At 42.5% G+C, this 24,451-nt stretch overlaps 1 protein-coding gene across 4 annotated transcripts in view; it reads right to left on the bottom strand.

The window, feature by feature from the left end:
• LOC114656266 (ephrin type-B receptor 2) overlaps positions 1–24,451 on the bottom strand; it is a 482,289-nt gene that overhangs the window by 127,539 nt on the left and 330,299 nt on the right. For all 4 annotated transcript variants that reach the window (XM_028807771.2, XM_051931087.1, XM_028807772.2 and 1 more), the window contains exon 4: positions 1,207–1,362. In XM_028807771.2, coding sequence (XP_028663604.1) covers positions 1,207–1,362 — 156 coding nt within the window. The remainder of the gene's footprint in view (positions 1–1,206; positions 1,363–24,451) is intronic.

The following is a 24,451-nucleotide window of genomic DNA, read 5'->3' as shown; positions in this document are numbered from 1 at the left end:
AATGTCAGTGGCAGGATTTGAACCAACAACCTCAGGGTTTGAAGTCCTAGCTTCCACATGGCATCTCCACATACAGAAGGCGCCTCAGTGCAGGACGGAAGCCAGGACCCCTGGAGTGCCTCTGTGCCGCCCGCCCTGGTGTCAGGCTGTTCAAATCTACAGTATTCTTCTTTTCCTTTCTTTTGTAATGAAAAACACTCAGAGCTGCAGTCATGCATGGCGGTCTTAATAATTTAATCACACTAATTAATTTCATCTGCTTGGTGGGTTTTTCCATACATATAATTTGTCTTTTCTTTTTCTCTTCCACTTCTGAGGTTTTTATTTATTTTGCCTTGTTTTCAGATTAGTTACTCTCTGTGGGAATAAAAAAGATGCACTTTGAAGATCACACCCTGCATATGGCACTGCTGTGGAGTCTTCTGGATCAGACGTGTGTTGTTCCCAAATAGATGAGCTTTTCAGGTATGAAGCAATGGTGGGGCAATACTGACAGACTGAAAATGTTGTAAACCGGGACATCCTCTAGGGGCTCCCTGTTTCAGGCTTGCCAAACCACTTTATGGTACATGGAAGGATTTGGAAGGGGAGGCTGATTCCTTGGCCAAACTAAACCTCTCAAGCCTTGAAGCACAATGCTTCTCTCTTGTTGCTTTGTCCCCCGGCTGCAGTCTGGAGAAGTCAGTTAAGCACAAATATGGAACAAGTTAATCAGTAACACACTGAAAAGTGGCTGGGGCATCTCACTGGGCAAAGGGAATAATGACAAATTGCCTGAGGCTGAGAGATCTCTTAAAATCCAAGGCTGGGGACAGGATTTAAAAGCCCTCAGCACAGTGTAATTTTTCTATTATTTTATGTATGCGCCTAAAACAGCTGTTCTGTGCATGGAAGTTCTCAAACACTGCACACACAATGGCATCCTCCCAGTAATGACTCTTTTATATGCCATTACTATTCTGAGAACAGCCTTGGGCAGATGATTTGTTAAGCTGGTTTCATTAGCAAAGATTCCGCTGGTTTGTGCTCATTTCTCCAGGAGGTCAAAAATAGCCAGCAGTAGGATGCACTGTGGTTTAAAGGCTTCTTCTTAACAAGGATTTATCTTAAGCCCCAAATTCTGGTGTTTCTGGCCTAATTCATGTAATAATGGGGAACGGCAAAAAAAAAAAAAAAACAAAAAAGCAAAAACTAGCAGACACTTACTTGTGCATGGCATGTCGAGTGGGTCAGAATCGGTCCGATAGTACCCATTGCGGCACACACAATTTGTGGCTCCCTCTGATGTGGTCCGGCTATTGATTGGACAGTGGACACACGACTCATCTCCTTGGGTGGGCTTGAATGACCCTGATGGGCAGGCTAAGGGCAAAGAAGACACAACAAAAAAAAATCAAAGCTACATCTTTATGTTTTTCATCTGCGTGAGCTTGCAAACAAAACAGCCAACACGATGCATAATGCAAAGCAAGGCACCTGTTAGTCAGCAGCAGCACTCATTTTATATTTATGACCCTGGGAAAGACTGGCAGTTCTGCCTTACATGAGAGTCAAGAAAAAGCTGTCCCTTGGCAGCAGTCGTCGCTAAACAAGATGGCAGGAAGTGGCTTGGGGACATTTCCAACTCCAAGTCCTAGAAGTCCCTCTGGTCACTTTAAAGGCTTTTACACACTTCCTTCAAAATTATTATTACATTCATATTTCTTTTTAATAATTTTAACTCTTTCATTTATAGTAAACAACTATCCTTTCATCTTTCCATTATCATAACTCAGATTATTATTATTATAGAATAGGAGAACAGCAGGCTATCAAGGTAGGAGAAAAATGCTCTGGATGAGACACCACTCCATTAAGGGCACACATCTGTGCTTATAGTGACAAATACTGGAGCAGTTGTACCAGCAATCATGCCAACATGCATAGTATTGGATAGTAGGAGGAAACAGGAATAAACTGAAGAAGAAGAAGAAGATGTGAACTCCTCACTAATGGAGTCCTAAAACAAACTGAAGAGAAGTTTACGTGTCTTCTGTTTGAAGAGGTGAGCTTCACGCTAGATATGTGTCACAGTGAGTAATCTGACAAATTTAAACCGGCCAAGAGCTGAATTAATATGTCCTGTGATGGACCAGTGACCTGACCAAGGCTTGCTCTTACTTTGGGTTGATACTACCAAGACCATATCCTGGATACACTGGGCTCAGGTTAGTACCCCTGCTTATTCTATTACAGAGTCAAAGACAGATGGAATATATCTCTACTGTGCGGCATGCAAGTCAGGGACCAGCCTAGGCTGGAACACCAGGCCAGTGTATGGTAGACAACTCCAGTTTATCTAACATGCATGTCTTTGGGAGAAGAGAATATGGAAATTTCATGTGCTGAAAACATTGAACCCAGGTTCGTGTTAACTAGTTCACCACAGTGCAGCCCAGTAATAATAATAATTATAACAATATGGGTGGCACAGTGGCATACTGGTTAGTGCCCCATGTGTATGAGTGTGGCAGTGTGTGTGAGTGCATGCAATGGACTGGTCTAGTTTTACATTTTTTAGGCTCTACCGCAGTAGTTCTTAAACTTTTTTTCTTGCGACCCTATTTGTCCTATTGCATGTATTTGCGACCTGTAATTCCAACCAATCATCATGCTGCTTCCCCCTTAGAGCATCGCTGCTGACTGTTGTCCTTATCTCCCTTGGAGAGTCACCGCTACCTAATGATGTCCTTCTACCCTTGGAGAATCACTGATAGTGTGGCACCCGGCTGAAGTTCCTACCCGGCCGGGATGCCCAGGGAGACAGGAGGAGGGCTCATGCCTCCTCCAGACCACGAGCGGGTGACCGCCCTGGTTGTATTGGGGCCAGGGGGCGTCCCTGTGCCTGATGGACCCTGGACCCCAGCACTTCCGCCACACCAGGAAGTGTTGGGGGGAAGAAGAGAGGGAACACCTGGAGTGCTTCCGGGGAGACAGCCGGCACTTCCGCCACACTGGGGGGTGTCGGGTGGAAGATTGCCGGTGCACACCTGGAGCACATCCGGGTATGGTATGAATAAAAGGGGCCGCCTCCCTTCATTCGAGGCTGGAGTCGGGTGGAAGCAGGACGAGGTCGGAGAAAGAGAGAAGGAGGCAGTCTGAAGAAGGCAAAGTGTGGTTGGCCTGGACTTTGGGGGAGATTGGGGTTTGCGTGGCACAAGACTTTGTAAATAGTAGTGTAAATAAACGTGTGGTGGTGCAAATTAACATGTCTGCCTGTCTGTGTCCGGGGCTCGTTCCACAATAGTCATCTGGTGATTTTGGGGGGGGTTTGTGTTAGAATCACCACCTATGAACGAAGTCCGGGAACTTGTTTCAGTAGTGCAAACGGCAGCCCATCGTAAGGCTTTATGCAAACTGTTTGTGACCTTTTCATTCATTTCGATTGTAATTCACAAGTTGGAGAGACCCAATTAGAGATAGCTTGTGACCACCCATAGTTTAAAAAACACTCCCTACAGCACTGATATCTGTGCTGTTTCTTGCTGTTTGGGTGTTTTGATTTTTGGAGAATTGCTTTCTTTCATTAGTTGTTGTTTGCGGTAGCTTTGAACGAGCGCCCAGTGGTAATGGTACGTGACATTATGCACGTGAGAGTATAAAGCCAGGCACAGCACACTCTATGGTTGGCCAAGATTACGGATTCAATACAAACCTCATGGTGCATAGGCTCTTGTGTGTTCAGTGTTCCCAGCTTAGGATCTTTTTGCTAAATATTTTTAATTTCAGTTACATTTATTGATATTTGTTTATAAGAATTACTTACTTAGTTTTATTTGTCCTGTGCCTCTGGACTAACTAGTATAAGAAAAACCCCACATATGATATACTGTTCAACTTGTCTTCATGTCTAGTTATGCAAGACGTCTAGCTTTTTTTTACCCCCCCCCCTGTTTTTGTCCACTAGGCCCCAAAACCCCTCATTTGTAAGCCATATTTTATGCAGGAAATGACACACTTGTGATAAAGAGTAAACCAATAGGTGTCTTCAACAAAAATGATAAGAAAGACTTGAAGATGTGCAGAACAAATCAACTGACCCCAAAAGTTTACCCCCTAATGGGATATAAGGGGTCATAGTTAGTCCTTTTCACCAAACTTTGAAAAAACGTGGATCGGTCATATTGGCCTGTGGAGTGTTGTTTTATGCTATAGTGAGTTTACTAATCAGGAATGTGACAATATGTTTAATATTTGATTCTTTTCCAGTGGCCCTAACCATCTAAGAATCAGTTTCCAGAAAGTCAAAAAAATGACGAATCTCAAACATAAGCATGTGGGGAGTCATTTTTATTTTTAGGTCAGTGATTAGAAATATGATATTTTTGATGCTTTACTAGGGAACTAGCCCTTTGTGGACGTCCATCAGAGGGAGAAAAATGACAAATGTCTTTTACAATTGAGAATATTTAGATTTTAAACATTTAAATTAAAGTACACACTTTAATACTTCAAATATTCTACCTTCTGAAGTAAATCATTACTTGTTTTATGAACATGGATTAGGGCGGCTTATGCTAATTCAGGCTTTTTTGGCTTTGCAACTTGATCATCTATATTCCCGCCACTGCACTTTGGCCTGTTTTCTGACTGTGCTTCATCTTTGGTCACTTATTAAACGGACCTGTCTTTATGTCTGGCAGAATGGTTGGCAACATGTCATGCACTGAATCCTGCTTTGTGCCCAGTGCTGTTGGATTAGGCATAGGCCCTCCACACCCATGAATTTGATAAAGCAGGTTTCAAGATTATGTTAATAATCCATGCATACAGTATAATATGTCAACGACAGCAACATTAAGTGCAAGGCCTGAGTCAACCCTGAATGGGATGCCAGTCTGGCGCAGGACACACTCATTCACTCACATCTGTCCTCATTCTTACTGGGCCCAGTTAGAGCTGAGAATGACTCAAGTGATGCTGGGATAGTAGAGTTGAACAGAAATGCAAACATCTGAGATAATCAAACACCATGGAGAGTGTGACCAGGACATTGCTAATTACTTCACCGCCATGCTGCCAATAATAATATCTCTTTAATGTGTTTATATTAATGACTAATATTTTTAACCCTGTTCAGGACTAAATGGTGTGGTGGTGAGAACGTAAGCTATTGATGGGGGGTGCATGGTAGTTGAGAGTAGCATTGTCATTGCTAGGTTGATTCCTAACTGGAATGCTTTCTATGTGGAATTTGCACATTGTTGTTGTCTCTTTGCTCAGATTCTGACTTCTGCCCACATCTCAGGTATGTGCATAATAAGTTAACTGAGATCTCTCAGTTGGTCTGGCTATAGTATGTCCTGTTAAACACTATAACGTCTTTTAGGAATGGCTCCTATCTTGTGCCCGCTGCTGATGGGATCAGCTCCAAGTTCCACCAAGGCTGTAATGTTGAAGAGATTTTAAAATGTGGACAACAACTGAATTTGCTCCTTACTCAATGCTGTTTATTCCATGGACACTATACGATATAAATGATTGACCTATGCCTCAATGGAGAACACATCATAGTCAGGCTCACAAACTTTGAAGTACCAGAATATGGACACGTTCAGCACAGGGCATCCGACTTTAAGAAATCTCTCCCAGAACAGCCAATTAACGAGAACGCCGAGAGTCTTTGCAGATGGACAGGTTGAAGCAACTCATTGCACGCGTCTGGCTGTCCATGTCAGTCAGTTAGTTATGACAAGCGAAGAGCAGCCTGTTCAATTCTGACAGCTCCTACAAGATCGAGGAAAGCGGGCTGCCCACCGGAGCCTGTATGGCCCAGGGGGTCAGCGTTAGTTGTCTGCTATAGCAAGGTGAGGTGAGAGAGAATATTACTGCGCCTCTGGGGCAGTTAGCACTAGGTAAGTGAAAATTGCTCTTTGCAGACAAATGTTTCTTAATTGATGTCACATTTCACTGGATTTATATATGGCAGGTGAGTACACAATGAGGAAAGGGCTCATAGGAGAACAAGTACTGTCTTCATTTTGCTGACGTGAAGCACATTTCTGCTCCATTCACTCAATATGCAGTGGATTCAAAAAGTATTCAGACCTCTTCACTTTCTTCACGCATTATTGTGTTGTAGATTTAATTATGTACAAATGGATAGGTTTGCTATTTTATCCATCAATCTAAATTCAAAAGGCCATAATGTTTGCAAATTTCTTAAAAATCAAAAATTGACATCTCTCATTCATATCAGATGTATTCAGACCCTTTGTTGTATCACTCCAGATTATGGTCAGCTCCATTCTGTTTGCTTTAATTCTCCTTGAGAACTTGGTTGGAGTCCACCTCTGGAAAACTTAACTGATTGGACAGTTTAGAAAGGCACACACACCTTGTATAGAAGGTGCCACAATTCACACATTGCATGTCAGGACAAAACCCCAAGTCATCAATCCAAGGAAAATCTCTGCGATAAGATTGTGATAAGGCACAGATCTGTGCAAGGGTATAAAACCATCTGAAAAGCTTCAAGTGTTCCCAGAAGCACAGTGGCCTCGATATTTGTGAAATGGAGGAAGTTTGGAAACACCAGGATTCTTTCTAGAGTTGGCTGTCTGGCCAGACTGAAAGGGTCTTAGTCAGGGAGGTGACCAAGAACCCACTGGTCATTTTAACCATTTTAACAGAGCTGCAGAAGATCTCTGCTGAGATGGGAGAACCTGTCAGAAGGATGACCATCTTGGCAGCACCCCACCAATCAGACATTTATGGTAGAGTGGCTAGATGGAAGCCATCCTGAGTTATACGTATATGACAATGTAAAGGACAATAAGTAGATGAGGAAAAAGATTATCTGGACTGATGAGACAAAACTTGAATTCTTTGGGCAGAACTCCAAGCACTGTGTTTGGCAAAGACCAAGCGCTGCTCATCACCTGCCTGTGGTGAGGCATGGTGGTGGCATCATCATGCTATGGGGTGCTCTTCAATGGCAGGGACAGATAGACTAGTCAGAATTGAAGGAAGGATGAATGCAGCCAAATATAGAGAAGCATTTGAAGGAATCCTGCTCCGGAGTGCACGGGACCTCAGACTGGGGCAACAGTTCACCTTTGAGCACAATGACCTGAAGTATACAGCCAACACAATCCTGAAGTCCCAGACGTAAACCACGCAGAACATGTTGGCAGTTTACAGATGGTTTTCATTCAGTCTAAAAGAGCATGAGATGATCTGTCAAGACGTATGAGGTAAACGGCCCAAACCCAGGTGTGCAAAGCTAGTATTGAATTAAGTGACTTAATAATATGAATGAGAAATTTCAATTTTTGATTTTTAACAAATTTGCCAAACTTTCTGAAAACACATTTTCACTTTGTGATTAAGGGCGGCACGGTGGCGCAGTGGTAGCGCTGCTGCCTCGCAGTCAGGAGACCTGGGTTCGCTTCCTGGGTCCTCCCTGCATGGAGTTTGTATGTTCATGGGTTTCCTCTGGGTGCTCTGGTTTCCTCCCACAGTCCTAAGACATGCAGGTTAGGCGCATTGGCGATCCTAGTGTGTATGTGTGTGCCCTGTGGTGGGCTGGTACCCTGCCCAGGATTTGTTCCTGCCTTGCACCCTGTATTGACTGGGATTGGCTCCAGCAGACCCCGTGACCCTGTGTTAGGATATAGCGGGTTGGATAATGACTGACTGACTTTGTCATTATGGGTTAATGAGTGTAGCTTGCAGAGAGAGAATGGAAAATGTATCCATTTAAAATGATATCTTCAACATGACAAAGTGTGCAGAAAGTGAAGGAGCCCTGAATCCACTGTAGGCTGGAATGGCCTCTACTACAGGGCTAGCAGAAAACAAAACGTTTACTTTCAGTCTCTAAATTGGTATGCAAAGCACTCCGTCAGTCAGTCATCAGTTATTCAAACAACGTTAATGCCATATAGTGCCCTTCAGTAAAAGATATCTTCACTTAAACAACTTAAACACTTCAAACTCTTTATCAAAATGTTTTTGGGGCGCCCCCTAGATGCGCTCCACCTGGAACTCTCCCTCCACTCAGGGCACATTTTCTCTGCATCTTCGGCATCAAGCTGCACAAGACTGCCAACCCATCAGAGGCACGCCACCACAATAGGCTTCATTGTTACCACGTACAAGTTGTAGTTTGTTATGCTGCACGTGAAAATGAATACCCTGTTGAGTCTAAGGCCCTCAGGGCAAGCAATCTGCATGTTTTTCGTTTAATCATCCCTTGGTCCAAATTTTCCCAAATAATGGAGAGTTTGTCTTTTCCTGCTTCTTTTTTTATTATTTCAGAGCTCCCATCCAGATGTTCCCAGATGTGTTCGGTGACATGCATCTCTAGACTCTCCAACCTTCAATGCCACAGATCTTTGAAGATGGAATGGCAGGTGGCATAAGCAAGTACAACAAAAACTCAGTCCTAGCACAAGGAGGCTCAAGACCCATTTGTACATTTATCTGGTGAGTGACTTACAAATCACTAGGGCTTAAAGGTGACGGTTTCCACGTTTCAACACCATGGTATGATAAAATAGGCAATCAGGAGTGGCCAATGAACTCTCAACCATGTGCACTGCCACTTAGTGGCCTAGCACCAGGTCCTGATCCCTGCAAGCTTTATCTCACAATATACAGCACCTTTCAAAAGTCACCATGCCAAGTCTCCTGTTTTTACACAGTACCAACTGCAGGACTGGCAGATTAAATGACTGTCTCAGTGTTAAACAGTAAGTCAGAGGTAACGGGCAATCTTGGACTTTATAGTCCAGCTCCTTAACAACCCAGAGAAATGACCCTTCAAAGTATGCCTATGACTCCCATGCCTACATCGGAGAGCCAAATGTGGGAAAAACGGCGCAGAAACTCACACTGAGAGGTTTAGTGACATCACACTCAGGGTCAGGAGTGGGCAGCCTTGCAAAGCCACTTTTGTAGCATGCGATACCTCCATGTTTTGCACTAGTTGGCCTTGATCAGAGTCACATAATGCAGTGGACAGAAAAGGTTGCCTTGACTTTATAGCCCATAGGTTAAATTCCTGTCAAGTTTTATTTTATATAGCACCTTTTTATGTTTAAAATATGCCAAACTCCCACCCAACATTCTCTCTTTTTCCACCTCAAGCAATGAATGTTTAGCGACACAATCAGGGTTAAACAGCAATTTACAAACCATCTCATTACCCGCTTGGTCAGATTGCCTGCACATTTTATTTTTTAATACAAATTTTCACATCTTTCAAACTCCTCAGTCCAATATTGTCATTTATTGCAGTGCACGCAGTGTTAAGAAAGAAGCAAATAGCCTTGCACTCTACAGTTTAACCCCATAACAGCTACAAGAAGCCGCCTTTAAGGTCTGCTTTGTGTAGCGCCTTTCTTAGTGTTCAGCACAAAATCTAATAGCCTTGTGCTTTACAATCCACCTCATTATAAACAAGCACAAATAAATTTTAGGCTTTATTTTATATAATCCTGAGTCCAATACTTCCATTCTTAGCAGGCTCAGTCACAGAGCAGTGAGAGTGGAACAAGCAGTCATGAGCTTTAAAGTCCATCTGTTTAATGGATGCTTTAACCTTTTCAGCTGACAGGTCTCAGCAGACAGACACACTAGCCAGAAAGTCTTGTCAAGATGAACAGAGGTGCAGTGTATTCTGGGAAAGCTACAAGTTGAACCAGGGGTCAGAGTATTTTCATAGTTAGATTGTGCAGTTTTTGTCCCTTACAGGAAAATAACCTTGAGCTTACTGATAATGATTCTGTAAACCTTTTTTGTGTTTTGCAAAAACTCATACATGACCTGGTGTGCTCAGCTAACAGAGATGAAAACAAGTAAGTCAGATGTTTTTATGTGTCTTCTTATTTTTGGCAAGAAGTGTGTGTGTGTGTGTGTGTGTGGGTTGGGCAATGGCTGCCTTTTATTCAAATATTTTTCAAAAAGAGCTTTCTCTCAGTTGCTGCTATTGACACTTGCAAGGAGCCTTTTCTTCTCTCATGCTTTTTGACCCATTTTGGCGAAAAGCTCAGCTCATTTGCTGGTCAATTGTGAGGAACCTTTCTCTATCTGCTGCTGTTTTTTAAAACCGAAATGGACACTTCATGGAGCTCTGCCTCTGGCTACAAAGCTTTTCATTTTTCGATTACAGATATGTAATTTGTAACTTAGAAAATGGATCATCAGGGAAAATGCCACCAACATTTTGCTGTTGCAAATGGACAGCATGAATCCACCCGGGTTGTGTGATTCTTTATAACATTTATATTTGCTGATGTTGGTTTTGTTGCAAATAAATGTAACTTTTAAAGGAACGCATAAAGTTAGTATCGCTGTCTGATTGTTCCTAGTGTGCCGAGATGCTAGACTGCCAATTCCTTATCAAACTGCGGTAACTTAAGGGCACAAGAGGATGCTTTCCTGAAGCCCTGTATTGGTGATAAACTGGATTATAGTAAATGTCTGGAGGTAGAGACAATCCAAGTGCCATAGAGGTGTCTAGGGTTGAACACATGGGGTACAATATGGACAGCAAGACATGAGGTTACAAGTAATAGTTGTACAGCTGGTTTTGGCAATTGTGCCTATTCCTCATTAAGAAAAGAATCAAAGAGTTTAGTTTGTACCTTTTGTGTTCAGTGCTTGTCATAACTAATCTGATAACACAATAAAACACTATTTCAATAACGAACTTTCTCATCTCCTGTCCAGTTTAATACTTCTTGTCTTTGAAGGCACCTCTCTCAGCTTGCCTCATATGCCTTTACTCCTCCTTGTGCATCTTACATTTACATTTCCTCTTTCATCATGACACCAAAACCAAACTGACCATTCAGATTGCTCTGAGATACTGGACACAGGCCTGAGTGTTATATTATATAGTAGACAGTACGCAATATCTGAAGAGTCTAATATTTCAGTAGTTCAGGGTCACAGTCATGTGCTGAGGCTGGAACAAGAGGCCTTGCACTTTACACTTTAACTCTATTACAACTACAAGACTGTGCCTAAAAGATCTGTTTTCTTAGTGTGCCACGTGTGTTTTAAAATCAATTGTCATGCGCGTGCACAGAGGAAACAGTTTAAGCCGGGCTATGGTGATGGGAATTCTCTGCCGATCCAGGGGGTGGCGCTATGTGATAACAATCTCTCTTTAGGGAGATTGACAGCTCTTCTCCCTTGATGTCACTTCCTGGGCCTGCCTCTTCCTGCCCGATTACATCATAACCAGAAGAAGTGCCATCTTTGCCAGTCGTTGAAAGGGACTTGCTTCTAAATAGGTTGTTTTTTGCATTTTACATGCGTTTCTTTGAATTTGAAGACCATTCCGTTATACAAGGTTCACCAAAAGGTGTCCCAACACTCTGACCTTGTTTGTCTGATTCTTGCAACATCTAATTAGAAACTAGGACAAACAACTTTCAATCTTTATTTCTTGACGCAGCTTTCAGAATGGTTGACTAGTCAACCTCTGGACTCTTCCTTTCCCAAAAGGATCTGCTTGCAAAAGACAGTCATTTCAATAAATGATGCAGTTAATGCTGTCCACTCTTACAAGTCACCGGTTTGCATGTTTCTCACTGAGTGGCACGGCCTAGGTTACACCGTTAAGCCAGAGATGTGCTTTGCACTGTCTGATGCAGTATTTTATATAGCCCCCTTCACAGAGAGCCACATTTGAACGTTTGCCTGTTTGTAACTGCTAGGCCAGGTGTCTCTCACAGTACAACCGCCTCATGGTTTACTGTTATTATTCCCTTTATTGTACGCCACGCTTCACAGTTCTCACCACTTCAAGGTGCTTCAGAGAGGTACAGTATAGCTGAAGATGTGACAAAATAAAAAAGTAATAGAATTAGTGACAGCAAATGACCTAGCTAGCCACTAGAGGGCCATGCTGCCGACATGCTTTACTTTCAGAAATCCCTTTCTAAATTGACACCATGTCAGGGCTTCCATGTTTCTATGAATGGAACACAGGAAGGCTAAGTGAGTCACTTGCAGTAACACAGTGAGTCAGTCCCAGTTGGCAGCCTTACACACTCCAATGGCATATCCTGTAGGGTGCCATGCTGCCCGGCTGACAATGAAGAACCAGAAGGTGGCAGGTACCAGCAGCACTGCTGCCGCTGTTGCACTGTGAAAAAGTCAAAGTGACTTGCAGCCCTCACATCCAAACATGAATGACCATCTGGACAACAAAAGGTCTCAACCCCAAAAGGAGAATTCACAAATAACTGGAGAAACTATGCACCTGAGGTATTATCCAAAAACCTGCATCTTATTAAAGGGAGTTGACGGCACTCCAGCAGTTGAAAACCGCACCGAGTAAAGAAACCATTTTATTTATTTATAAAATGTGTGATGCATTAGCCTCGAAATGAGAAAGATAAAGACCTGAGGCAGACATGTTAAAACGGTCAAGTTTCATTTTTTGGAATAGGCTGAATTGGATTTCTTAAAGAATTCTGAAATGGAAACCAGGCACAGGAGGCTATGGGAGGAATACTCTGGAAAGCTTCACAAAGTTTTAATTATAATGAAAAAAAGAGCAAAGTACAGTGCGGCAAAAGTGGCAAATAATCTGTGTGAAGCAATCCTGCCTTAGAGAATAGGAGTGGCAAAAGCTGCGAGTTTCTAAGAAGCCTGAGCCCCTAAGAGTCACTAAGCCCTTGTCGGGATCAAAACCTGTCACCCAGTGGCGACATGATGATTAATAAGAAGGAAAGACCAACAATGTGTGAAACTAATTTTTGCACATTAATTATCTTCAGGTTCTCCGAGCAGTTGCTTCATGTTCCAGAACCGCTGTCAAAGAGTATTAATGCTTTCTTGATACATGCATTAAAGTCATGATGAAGCAGCCCCTGCCAAGGAAAACCCCTCCACCCGCTTAGGAAAAATGAAATAAAGAAAAGTGCACACGAATTAGAGGGTGCCAGAAGGGGAGGTGTCCAGTGATGTGACACATATGAGTCCTGCTCCTGGAAACCAGACTGACTGTGAATGGCTCTATATATGGACTGTTGTGGCTCTTACATGACAATCACCAGAAGTTTAAGAAAACTGATCTGCTGCCTCCTTTCCCTGTGCACCAGGTACCATTTAATTAAGAAGAAATCTGATGGGAGTCCATGGAGGGGACTCTTGAAGACGGAAGTATTAGTTTCAGGTCATGTATTCAATCCATTCTTGTGTTGGCCATACATGCAGGTCAGAGTTTCATTGTCCTCAAGACCGTATGACTCATAGGACTTCCACTAGTTCAAGATAGTTTCACATTCCTACCATTCCCAAGGCTTAAAATATTTAGAATATATTCAGTATTGGAACCTTCAGCGATTTGTACGCAATTTTTGTATTTGCATCTATTTAATATGTGGGACTGAAATAGAAGCTTGCATCAAAAACCATAAAAACTCAAACTGGCCCACATTAAAAGGTTTAAATGGGCACAACATAATACATAAATCTACACGCTCATGTTAACATACTTACACGTCCCTGCACATACACACATATCTGTACCCATAAATAAATACATAAATACAGTAAATCTGCATACACACATACACACACAGATTTATATAGAACACTAATGCAAATATAATAAAATAAATCTGGAAGCTCATGCTAACATACTTAAACGTCCATGAACAACAACAATAATATTTGTTTCTATAGCACATTTTCATACAAATGATGTAGCTCAAAGTGCTTTACATGATGAAGAAAGAGAAAAAAATGCAAAACAAATAAGAATTAAAATTAGGGAACAATTATTAACATAGAATAAAAGTAGGGTCCGATGGCCAGGGAGGACAGAAAAAAAAACAACAAAAAAAACGCCAAACCGCTGGAGTAAAAAAAAAAAAAAAAATCTGCAGGGGTTCCGAGGCCACGAGACCACCCAGCCCCCTCTAGGCATTCTACCTAAGATCAATGACCTCAATCAGTCCTCACGGTATTCACACACACACACATGCACCCCTAAATACATACAGTACGTACGCTAAATCTGCATACACTAATACAATATATAGAAACATGAATGCAAACATAATAAAATAAATCTGCAAGCTCATGTTAACATGCGCATACACACTCATATGTGCACCCATAAATACGTACATACACAGATTTATACTCAAACACAAATACAAACAAAATAAAATAAATCTGCACGCTGATCCCAGCAAACACAAACCCATTTTCATGCACACATCAGGCACATTAGTGTGCACAAACACACACCATAAGGTATGGATCTGTCCGTGCACACATGGACACACATACACGTCTTCATGCACTGACAGTACACCTGCATGGACACAGACATTCACAAAGAGATCTCTGTAAACTCACAATGAAATGGCCACATCTGCAATCACATCCAGAACTTCTTCACACAAACAGAATGAAACGCATTCAGGCACATCTGTGTGAACACATTTCCTTGGCCATGCATATTCACCTACTGAAGGGGGCACGCTCAGACACTGACAGGTACACACTTACACGTTTCCGTGTTCACATCTGTACACACTGTTTTCACAGTCACACGCTGATGAGCTCACTTCAGCACGCACATGAACATCTCCACATTGAAATGGGAACACAGACACACAGGGTAGAGTGTGTTCATACAGTATATACATTCCCAAACTTACACACCTCATACACAAACACACATACAGTCCATGGACAGACATCCACATGTACACACACACACACACACTTTGAAGGGCACAGAGCAGCACTGAACCACAGACAGAAACACACGGTGGTCAAACATGGAGCTGCCTGCTTCTGAATACCCAGACATGCTGAGTTATTGAAGGTACACACACACACACACGCATATACTGAAACACACTAAACCACATACTCAGTTCTGCATGTACACAAGCACAAACTAAAATGCCTACAAGCACTCGCACATCTGCCATTTAGTCTGCACGGTTGCCTTTGGTTTGAAAATTAACTAAAGAAACCATCATAGTGAACAGCATGAATAAACACGAGTGTGCTTTCCCCCATCTTAAGTCTTCTGAGCAAACAATCAAACATGTAGCAGAATTCAAATGTCCTGACAGTCAGACTGGCATGGGACTGGAGTGTGTAAGTGAGAGCTGGGGGCAGGGTCAAAGTTCAAGGCAGGAAAGATGGATGTCAGGCTCCCCTGGGGCTGCAGGAGGCGTTGTGCTCTGATTGCAGGCAATCTGGAAAGGCTCTCCGAGCTGCAGTCTCCATTTACAAATACAGATTGTGCTTCTTTGGCAGAATTGTGGAAAGATGCAGGCCCATCTGGCACTGCAGATGCAGCACGCACAAATTACACAACCCGCCGCCAACCCCCAATATACTGCAGCTCCAGCAGCAGCCTTGCCATCTAGGCAGCCCAGCAATCAAATGGACATCCCAACTAAAGTTGGTTCCGGCAGACACACATGGACCAGTCTTCCGTGCTCCCCTGGCATGCCCCCAAGTCACTGGCAGGTGGTTTCGTGCTTATTGTGGCAGCTGAAATCTGAAGTTAGAGGACCAAATTAACAAGAAAAAGTAGTTTATGTGTTTCAGATTTGGTGCCTTCTTTCCTTTCCTTTCATTTCCTGAGATCCACCTAACCCCATCACTCTCCACTCCTCTTTCTGCCAGCAGTGAGCTCATCCACAAGCTCTCTCTGGGAGTACAGCCTGCCAGTCACGTCATTCACAACAATCCATCAGTCTGTCCACCTATGCCAGCAAGACTCCCTGCTGTGTCGCACACTTTCAGAGACTTTCTTTGGCTTTCATCCTTAGCGGTCATCACATACATAACAACAGAGACAAGCAGTGAGGACACAGTAAGGCCTTGAAATGGACACAGGCAGGCAAAATGTGGCAAATATAATAAAGAGGGGCCTACCAAGGTGTGCCAACCTCATTCCACCTCATACAGCACTCCTCATTTCCCAAACGTACAGGATCAAGTTCCTTGATAGGACAATCTGAATCCACTTCAAAGGCCCATCCTACCTTATCAAGAGGTGTGTGTTCTGCTGTACCCATCTAAAGTGGCCAGTAATGCCCTGTGAGCCTCAAGAAAAAAACAAAAGCATAATAAAGTTGAACCCAACCTGCCAGGCTCTGTGTTTCAAGTACAACCTGCGCATTCCAAAAAGCGCACCCACCTGACAGTCCAGCATCACCAGCTTCTTCCTGACTCAGCGTCACACTTGGCAGTAAGCAGCTATAAACTGGGATGCACTGGGAAATTAAATTAGATCCCCAACACTGACAGCTAATTCAATAATGGCAGTGTGAAAGCAATTAGAGACAACTGGCATCGCGATTACCCCAGACGCTGGCGGAAATTAGATCTTCATCCCCTTGTAACCACTTCTCATTTTGTGTCATTAGTCCGTGCCAGGCTCCAGTGGCTTCTGCAGGAGGCATGCTCTCTTAATCTTGGAGTTGGGGGGTCGCTGTGGTTATTGTGCAGGGCGGTTATTTTTCAGAACGTCGCCTTAAACATTTTTATCATATTAAAACTATTTGCGCCTCCTTTTCACTACCAAACAGTCGACCCATTTTTTCACCGTAAGGCCGCGTTTGCCTGATAGCTCTTGGAGCCTGGGTTTGAATCCCTGCCCACCTGCTGACTTGTTTGTATGTGGATTGTTCTCTGGGAATGCTAGGTGATGGTTGCCACCTTAGACAACCAACTGATGGCGCCATCTCACATCTACAGACAACGCTGAGGCCAGATATCAACCTTGTTTCTAAATCCTCAAAGAAACTCACTCTGGTTGAGCTCACTGTCTGGATGAGGGGATAGAGAAGGCCCAGGACAGAGAAAGACAGCAAAATACAAGACGTTGGTACGTTGGTTGTGGGGTGTGGTGCAGGGCTAGGTGCTTGCCAGTAGAGGTGAGCTTCAGGGAGTCTGATGGCCCATAGTACCACACGGAACCCTTGGCATCATCAGAGTAAGCAGTTCAAGAGCAACATGGAGGCTACAAAAAGAGCCTACAGATGGTTTTGGCTGAAGAAAGGAGAAAACTGGGAGTGTTGCATACCACTTGGACACAAGTTGAGGTTTGGTCAACCTTATTTGGAGCACCCGGAGGAGGCTGCATGGTAGTTCAAAAAGACCCTAAACACCTGATGACTCCTGGAGCGATCACTGATGAAGTGTCCAAGTTACTGCAACAGAAGATGCCCCATAGACTTGAACTTCACACGTAAACTGATGGCCCTAATTGGGACTGACATGAGTGATGGTGCACACAAGTCTGTGTGATTATGCCTTGCAATGGACTGGTGCGCAGTCCTGAGAGGTATATAGTAAAACACACGAACCATAGTGCCATGTTACCACCACCAGCCAGTCAGCCATTCTCAACAGTAGCTCAATGACTTAACACATTCATCCTTAAGGAGGTCATTTTGTCAAAGTGAAAGCTGATGGCAGACCACAAGGGTGTTTTATTAAAGGGTCTGGGAGAAGAAGCATACTGAGAAAGACACAAGGTTGAAAGCCATTAATACTGTCAAAACCTAACGGAAAATCAGAATTCTTAGTCGGGAATACAAAGATGTCAAATTCAGATCCTAGAGGACTGCTTTCAGTTAGTAGCCATTTACTGCTGCAAACGGACCAGACGTCTTTACTTTAACTGGCACTCTTAATAAGATTCAGAATCCTTCATTGTCTAGCTGACAAACAAAGTCAAACAACAGATGGCCAGTTAATGACGACAAGTTTGCTTTGTGTCTTGCTTTTGGTGTCTGTTTGTTGAGTCCCGGTATTGACTTTCATTATGTTTGTGGTTAATAATGTTGGACAGGCAGAACGCTGTCTCTCAAAGAGCCCTTTTCTTAACCTTCATGCCATATACGGCCTTCTAAAAAGCATCTTTCCATTGAGGACTACATTCTGGAAGAAGCTGCAAAACTCAGAAAATGGGCTTTGCAGTAGAACGTAGGGGGTCTTAGGACTGGAAAGAGGGTCAGAAGGTGCGAATGCCCACCATGTCTAAGTGGCTGATAATGACCATGCCAGTCTACATGCTATCAGAATATGCAATAGAATTAAACGATTTGGGAAGGGTGGGCAACATGCAATCATAAATGCCTGCTCTTATTTGTGTAACATGTTATGCCACGTTATGGCCCCTGGTCTCTTTTAGTGTCATTTCATGGCAGAACGTGGGCCTCCTGCTAGTACTATGAGGCAAAGCAGGCTGTAGTTCGAAGTCCTGGACCACTGCAGGTTTTCAAATGTCACAGTCAGCAGACGCACCACAGACCCATAATACGACACAGACGTCTGATGCCCTAGCTGCATGTGTGGCCACAGGATCGTGCAAACTGCTGGCACTGCTTGAGAACAAAAAGGGAGACCAAACTACATGCCACCTGCAAATTCAGCCGGCTGGAAGCAAACAGCTGGTGTGCTCCTTTCAGGTGGGATGAGCCGCTGAGTGTGCAAGGGTCCGGAGGCTCAGAGCGCTCTTTGGCATATTGCTGAGGACTTTAATAAGGCCTTCTAGGGGAGGTTCAAGAGGAAGGACAGCCTACACTCCACCTATTAAACCTGGCAAAATGCTCTTTTAAATCCTTTTTAGTGTTTCCTCTGGTTTCACCTCTTGTGAAAAAGGTCTAATACACTTGGCCTTGGGCCAGGTCACCTCTTCAGCCAGTGGGGTCCTGCCAAACTAAAAGCTACAGCATAGAATCCTGCCTCACTCGGAGTTGTCTGAACTGCCGCAAACATCAACAGCAGGCTTCGCTTTCTTCTGTTTGCCACTAATAGAGCCTAAAACTAAACCATGTGCCACCAATCCCACCTAAAAACTCGGGTCATCTACATGTCTTATCAAAGGACAAGCACAATCAAATGGCCTGCTTACCTGAGCAGTACACTGGCTGATATGCTACAAACTAAACTAACAATGATGCCTCGCAAGTATCTGATGGCAGATGGCACGGGGAGCATTCTGTTACCACAGCAACAAACAGGAGACAAACATTTATCTCCATCAGGAAGTCAGTGAACCTTTCTCCGTTTAGATGACCTTTCAAAGTAAAGCATCAAAAATCACATTACTTTGAAATATATTCCTGAGGAAAAAAATTGAAATTAAAGAAGGGATCTAAATGAACAATTGGATTGCTACACTACTGAGAACAACAAAAGATTATTATAACTTCTTCAGATATTAGCTCACATAATCCAACACCCATTTTGTATCGTATATAACAAAATGCTAAGGTCTGTTCATCTCTAATCTGACTTCTCACAAACTACTGGAACCAGAACCTTGACCTTAGTCTTAATTAAAAGCACACGCCCCGAAATCTGGAAATTAAAAAAAAAAAAAAATTAGGTAGTGGTAACCTTGGCAAAGTGTTCTGTAGTTGTGTGCTTATTATAGGAAAACAAATACAAATCCACGTGATATGGCAGAAAGAAAAAGAAGACTAGCAATGTGAGCTGAGCGTCAAGCAAAATCGCAGAGGCTGTTTACATGACGAAGAGCTCCATAACAGGAAGAAAGGAAAAGAACAGCAGTGATATCTACTGACCGTCAAGCACATCACAGAAGGTGATTAAGTGACGTAGAATGAGAAAGAATAAGCAGACAAGACGCTGAAGCACATAGTCAAGCAAGAACTAATCTTGAATATAGCCTGATATGTTCTTGAAATTCAAACAATTTTAGGTTGTGGCAACCTGGTGACTGCTTTACCAGTGGGCAGAAAATTTGATTGTAATAAAAGCATGATCCTATTGATAATGCTCGAAGACATGGTACATACATATGTAGTATTCATTCTCAAATGCAATTTTTGTGTTTATTTTATTGATCAGTGAACTTCGAACTTTGTTAAACATCCATAAAGGACAGCAAAGTGACCTGTGGTTGTCTGTTTTTGACAACTTGATTACAAAGCCAAGTAAAAACCACCATAACGGAAGGAAGAAAAAGAACAGCAGCGACATCTGCTGAGTATCGAGCAAATCACAGAAGGTGAGAAATAATCCTGAGTATAGAGATATCCAGCAGCAGACAGACATAATGGATCACAAGCATGCAAGACAAAGTCCAGGAACACAATGCAGGAACGCTCAAGAGACAGAAATACCTGGCGACAGTCGAAAAGATCACCATGAAGCTTTCAACCATATCAAAGCATTGCTTTTAAAACATTATATCAGTGCTTCTGCTTAGCAAGGTTACAGCAGCAATGTGATCAATGTCATGCTGAATTCTTTAATATTAAAAGCAAAAGAATGTAGTGCCAAAATAGAAACGTTTCATCGTTAAATACTTGAAACCTCTGACCATATGCAGGCATTGCTTTTACATCTGTTGCTCAACTACTTTCGGAAGCTGTGTCACCATTGTGATAACTGTGAAGCGGTATTTCCTAGTTGTGAAAACAAAAGAACATGTTGCCAACAAGGAAGACCTCAGATTTCAGCATTCCTCGAAATGAACCGCCTTCATTTTAGGATCAGAAAGTCTGAGCGTTTTGGTAGTTTTATATATTGCTTTTGTGAAGATCAATTTCATTTTCAGCTATTGTTGAACAAGAAGAAGCAAAAACAGTTAACATAGGTAGCAAGGCCATTATGACAGTGTATCGGGCAGTGTCTGGTGGTCACATGACCTGTTCATAAGTTACCGTATCTATACATTTTCACACACAAATGTGTTGTTATTCAATAAAAACGTGCACAAGGGTCGTGTGGGGAGACTTGAACATTCATTCATGTAGTTTCCGTTTCCTTCTCTAGAATGGAGGAACACAAGCAGGAGGAAGGCTGACATCACTTCTGCCTCACTTCAGGTCCTTCTCCTTCAGAATAAAGTTGCCACACTCCTGGTCAGCTTGCTGGGATAGGCTTCAACTTCTCTACAACTCTCCTATGCATAGAAAGGCTTGAAGATGGATAGATGGATGGATGTTAAGCTGACTATCAGGCATCATCCAGGCCACTGTCTAGATCTGTATCAGACTTGTTAACCTGTTCTTAAAACTGGGGAAGCATTGTTAAAACACTTCTTCACTATAAATGGCACAATCCCATTGATAAAAGCTGATGTAAGCATATCAAAAATGATTTGTAACTTTTACGGCTATAAAACGGGGTTCCAAGGAATGCAGCGACCGTGGTTTACGTCAGCAAAATGAAGTCCCATTGTGTCAAGATTTATACAAGTTGTCATATACACCACACTGAATTTGTCAGCAAGCGTGCCAGCGATGCCCAAGATTAACATGCTGCAGATGGGATGTGCAACACTGAGCCATAGGAAGCAATCATTTCCTTACCACAGTTGCACTTCCAGGGAAAACCCAAAACACAATAGCCAAAGAGCACTTGGACTGAGTGATAGAAATAGTGAAGCACGTCATCCAAGCTAGCAAGTCAGGAAATATTCAAAAAGGCTGTGCTGGGCTCTTTGTGGGCCCTTCCTTATACACAGTGGATACCAAAAGTCTACACACCCTAACAGAAGAAAATACTTTTGTTAACAAATGAGGCTGTCATCAAGTCAGACCTTTTCATCTTCAATGAGGTTTTGTGATCAAAAATGTTTTAGTGAAAAACAAATAGATCATTTTAAGTGCACACACACACACACACACACACACACACTGACACTCATATACTGGAGGTTCTAACAGTGTTCAGGTTAAATCAGTCACATTCCAAATGTTGTCAATGGAAATTTGCCTTCACCTGACATCACCTGAAGTGATACTCCAAGTTTGGCCCGAAGATTTTGTACAGTAGATGGCACCATGGCACAAAAGGAGTTAACAGTAGACATACTGGCTCATGTTCCTGAAATGTAGATGTCAGGAGAAGGGCAGGAACGATTTCCATGGAATTAGATATGTCAAGGAATGATTGTAAGGACCATCATGAAGTAGGGGTGAAAGAACAGCACGACTTGGGACATCGCAAACATCAAACATCATAACGTTACCACAATCGGAGCTCCTCTGGAACAAAGAACAATCTGGGCACAGCCAAGGACTACCGCCAGTGTCAAAAATCTTTTTTGTACTTTTTGTTTAATCTGACATGCAATTACGCAGGAACTGGGTATTCTCAGACCTTCCCTTGTTGTCCACTTAGATTTTACCAGCATGCAACCTTAAATGGTACAGGGGTGTGAAAATATATGTGAGGTTATACTTTGTTTTAATTAGTGAGGCTTGGGTGAAGTGCCATACAGATATGACCTGCATATAGTGTTGAGTCTTTGCAGGCTTCCCAGTAATCGTCTTCATTTCAGCCATTAAGGCTGGTCAGACATACAGAAAGAAGGTCACATAAACACAGGAAAAACCACCAGGCATAAAAAGTAGTTACAAATAAACCGTTCATGGTCCAAATCTAAAGGTTACAAAAAGCATGTACAGAATTACATTTAGGTGTTTTCAGTGTCATTGCTAACTGATTTGAAAGTTGGAGCAATTTAAATTTTTTAGTTACTTCATCAAAGAGACCTTTATCACATTTTTGTTTTTTAACTATTTTTATAACACTCAAGTCATATTAAAAAAATAGCTGGTATAATAGAATGCAATTACATGCATTAGCAGATGACATTAAATGTGTGCTTTTTAACAGCATTTTACAATATCCCATTGTTAAAAATGTAGCCTTAATAGACTTGTGGTGGTTTTCATAGATAGCAGAGTCCAATACAAGCGAGGAAAAAATGCATCCATCGATGTCCTGTTGTTAGCTGTTGTTTATGGAGGGCCTGTGACTAATGTGGAAGAAAAATGAGACTTAGGGGTCACACAGTAATTTGGGGGTGATATAGTTATTGCATATAAAGTGTTTTCCACATTAAAATATAGTATCTACCACAGAAGTAGTATAAAAGGGTTAATAAATGTCAGAAATCTGTTCAAGCACATCAGGAAACCAGATAAAGGTCAAGTGGACAACAAAGAACAAGAAGGCCCTGGATGATGGTTCAAGAAGTTGGCTGACTTTCATGACCCCAGTAAGACTTGACAGATGTCACCTACACAAGAACTCAAGAAGTATTGAAAAAAATTGCAAGGACCAAGAATGTAGCAGAAATGATACTTTTATTTTGGAGTTTGAAAGCTGGTTATACTCTCTGCTAAAACACCTCATGTCTTTTGGCCAATTAGAGAGAATGCAAGCTAATGAACCAATCAGAGTAAGCATCAATTCAGCACTGTTATGTAAATTCAGTTATCTATAAATATACTTTACTTTATGACCATTCCATCATGCAAGTTAGCAAAAGTATAGAAATATACAGTGTGTAAAGAATCTACTAGAATCTACAGGTGCAGACCTGTAAATGCCTGGGAGTGCAGCTGAATGATAGATTGGACTGGACTGCCAGTGCTGATTCTCTGTGCAAGAGAGGACAGAGCCGGCTGTGCTTCCTTAGAGGACTGGCGTCCTTCAGCGTCTGCAATGGGATGCTGCGCATGTTCTATCGGACGGTTGTGGTGAGTGCCCTCTTCTACGCAGTGGTGTGCTGGGGAGGCAGCATAAAGAAGAAGGATGCCTCACGCCTGGACAAACTGGTGAGGAAGGCAGGCTCTATTGTAGGCATGGAGCTGGACAGTTTGACATCTGTGGCAGAGCGATGGGTGCTCAGCAGGCTCCTATCAATTATGGAGAATCCACTGCATCCACTAAACAGTGTCATCTCCAGACAGAAGAGCAGCTTCAGCGACAGACTGCTGTCACTGTCCTGCTCCACTGACAGACTGAGGAGATTGTTCCTCCCCCAAACTATGCGACTCTTCAGTTCCACCTGGGGGGGGGTAAACGTTAACATTATTCAAAGTTATTGTCTGTCTGTATACCTGCATTGTTATCACTCTTTAATTTAATATTTTCTTTATCAGTATGCTGCTGTTAGAGTATGTAAATTTCCGCCTTGGGATTGATAAAGTATCTATCTATCTATCTATCTATCTATCTATCTATCTATCTATCTATCTATCTATCTATCTATCTATCTATCTATCTATCTATCTATCCATCCATCCATCCATCCATCCATCCATCCATCCATCCATCCATCCATCCATCCATCCATCCATCCATCCATCCCCTCAGAACAATCTGATTGGTCAGTTTAGTGTTGGTGATGTGATGAAAGTGAAGTGCAAGTGTGAGATTCACAAGGCCTAAGACATAAAGTGTAAAACCAGGCAGAAGGAGAGAAAGTTGTATTAAAAATAATGACAGTATCTGAGAAGCAGGGAGAGCTAGTGAAGAGAACTTCACATACACGCAGGTACAGAGGAGAGGTGCTGAAAGGACATATGGGTCAAGAGATAGCAAATATTTTTAATTTATTCATTTACCTGTCTTTGACAGGTATTGTAGCTGGTATATACAGTATCTATCTATCTATCTATCTATCTATCTA

This window comes from Erpetoichthys calabaricus, chromosome 8 (genome assembly GCF_900747795.2).
Source record: "Erpetoichthys calabaricus chromosome 8, fErpCal1.3, whole genome shotgun sequence".
In the NCBI taxonomy this organism is placed as follows: Eukaryota; Metazoa; Chordata; class Cladistia; order Polypteriformes; family Polypteridae; genus Erpetoichthys; species Erpetoichthys calabaricus.
The sequence above is the reverse complement of the archived record's forward strand: the minus strand, read 5'-3'. Positions and strand labels throughout refer to the sequence as shown.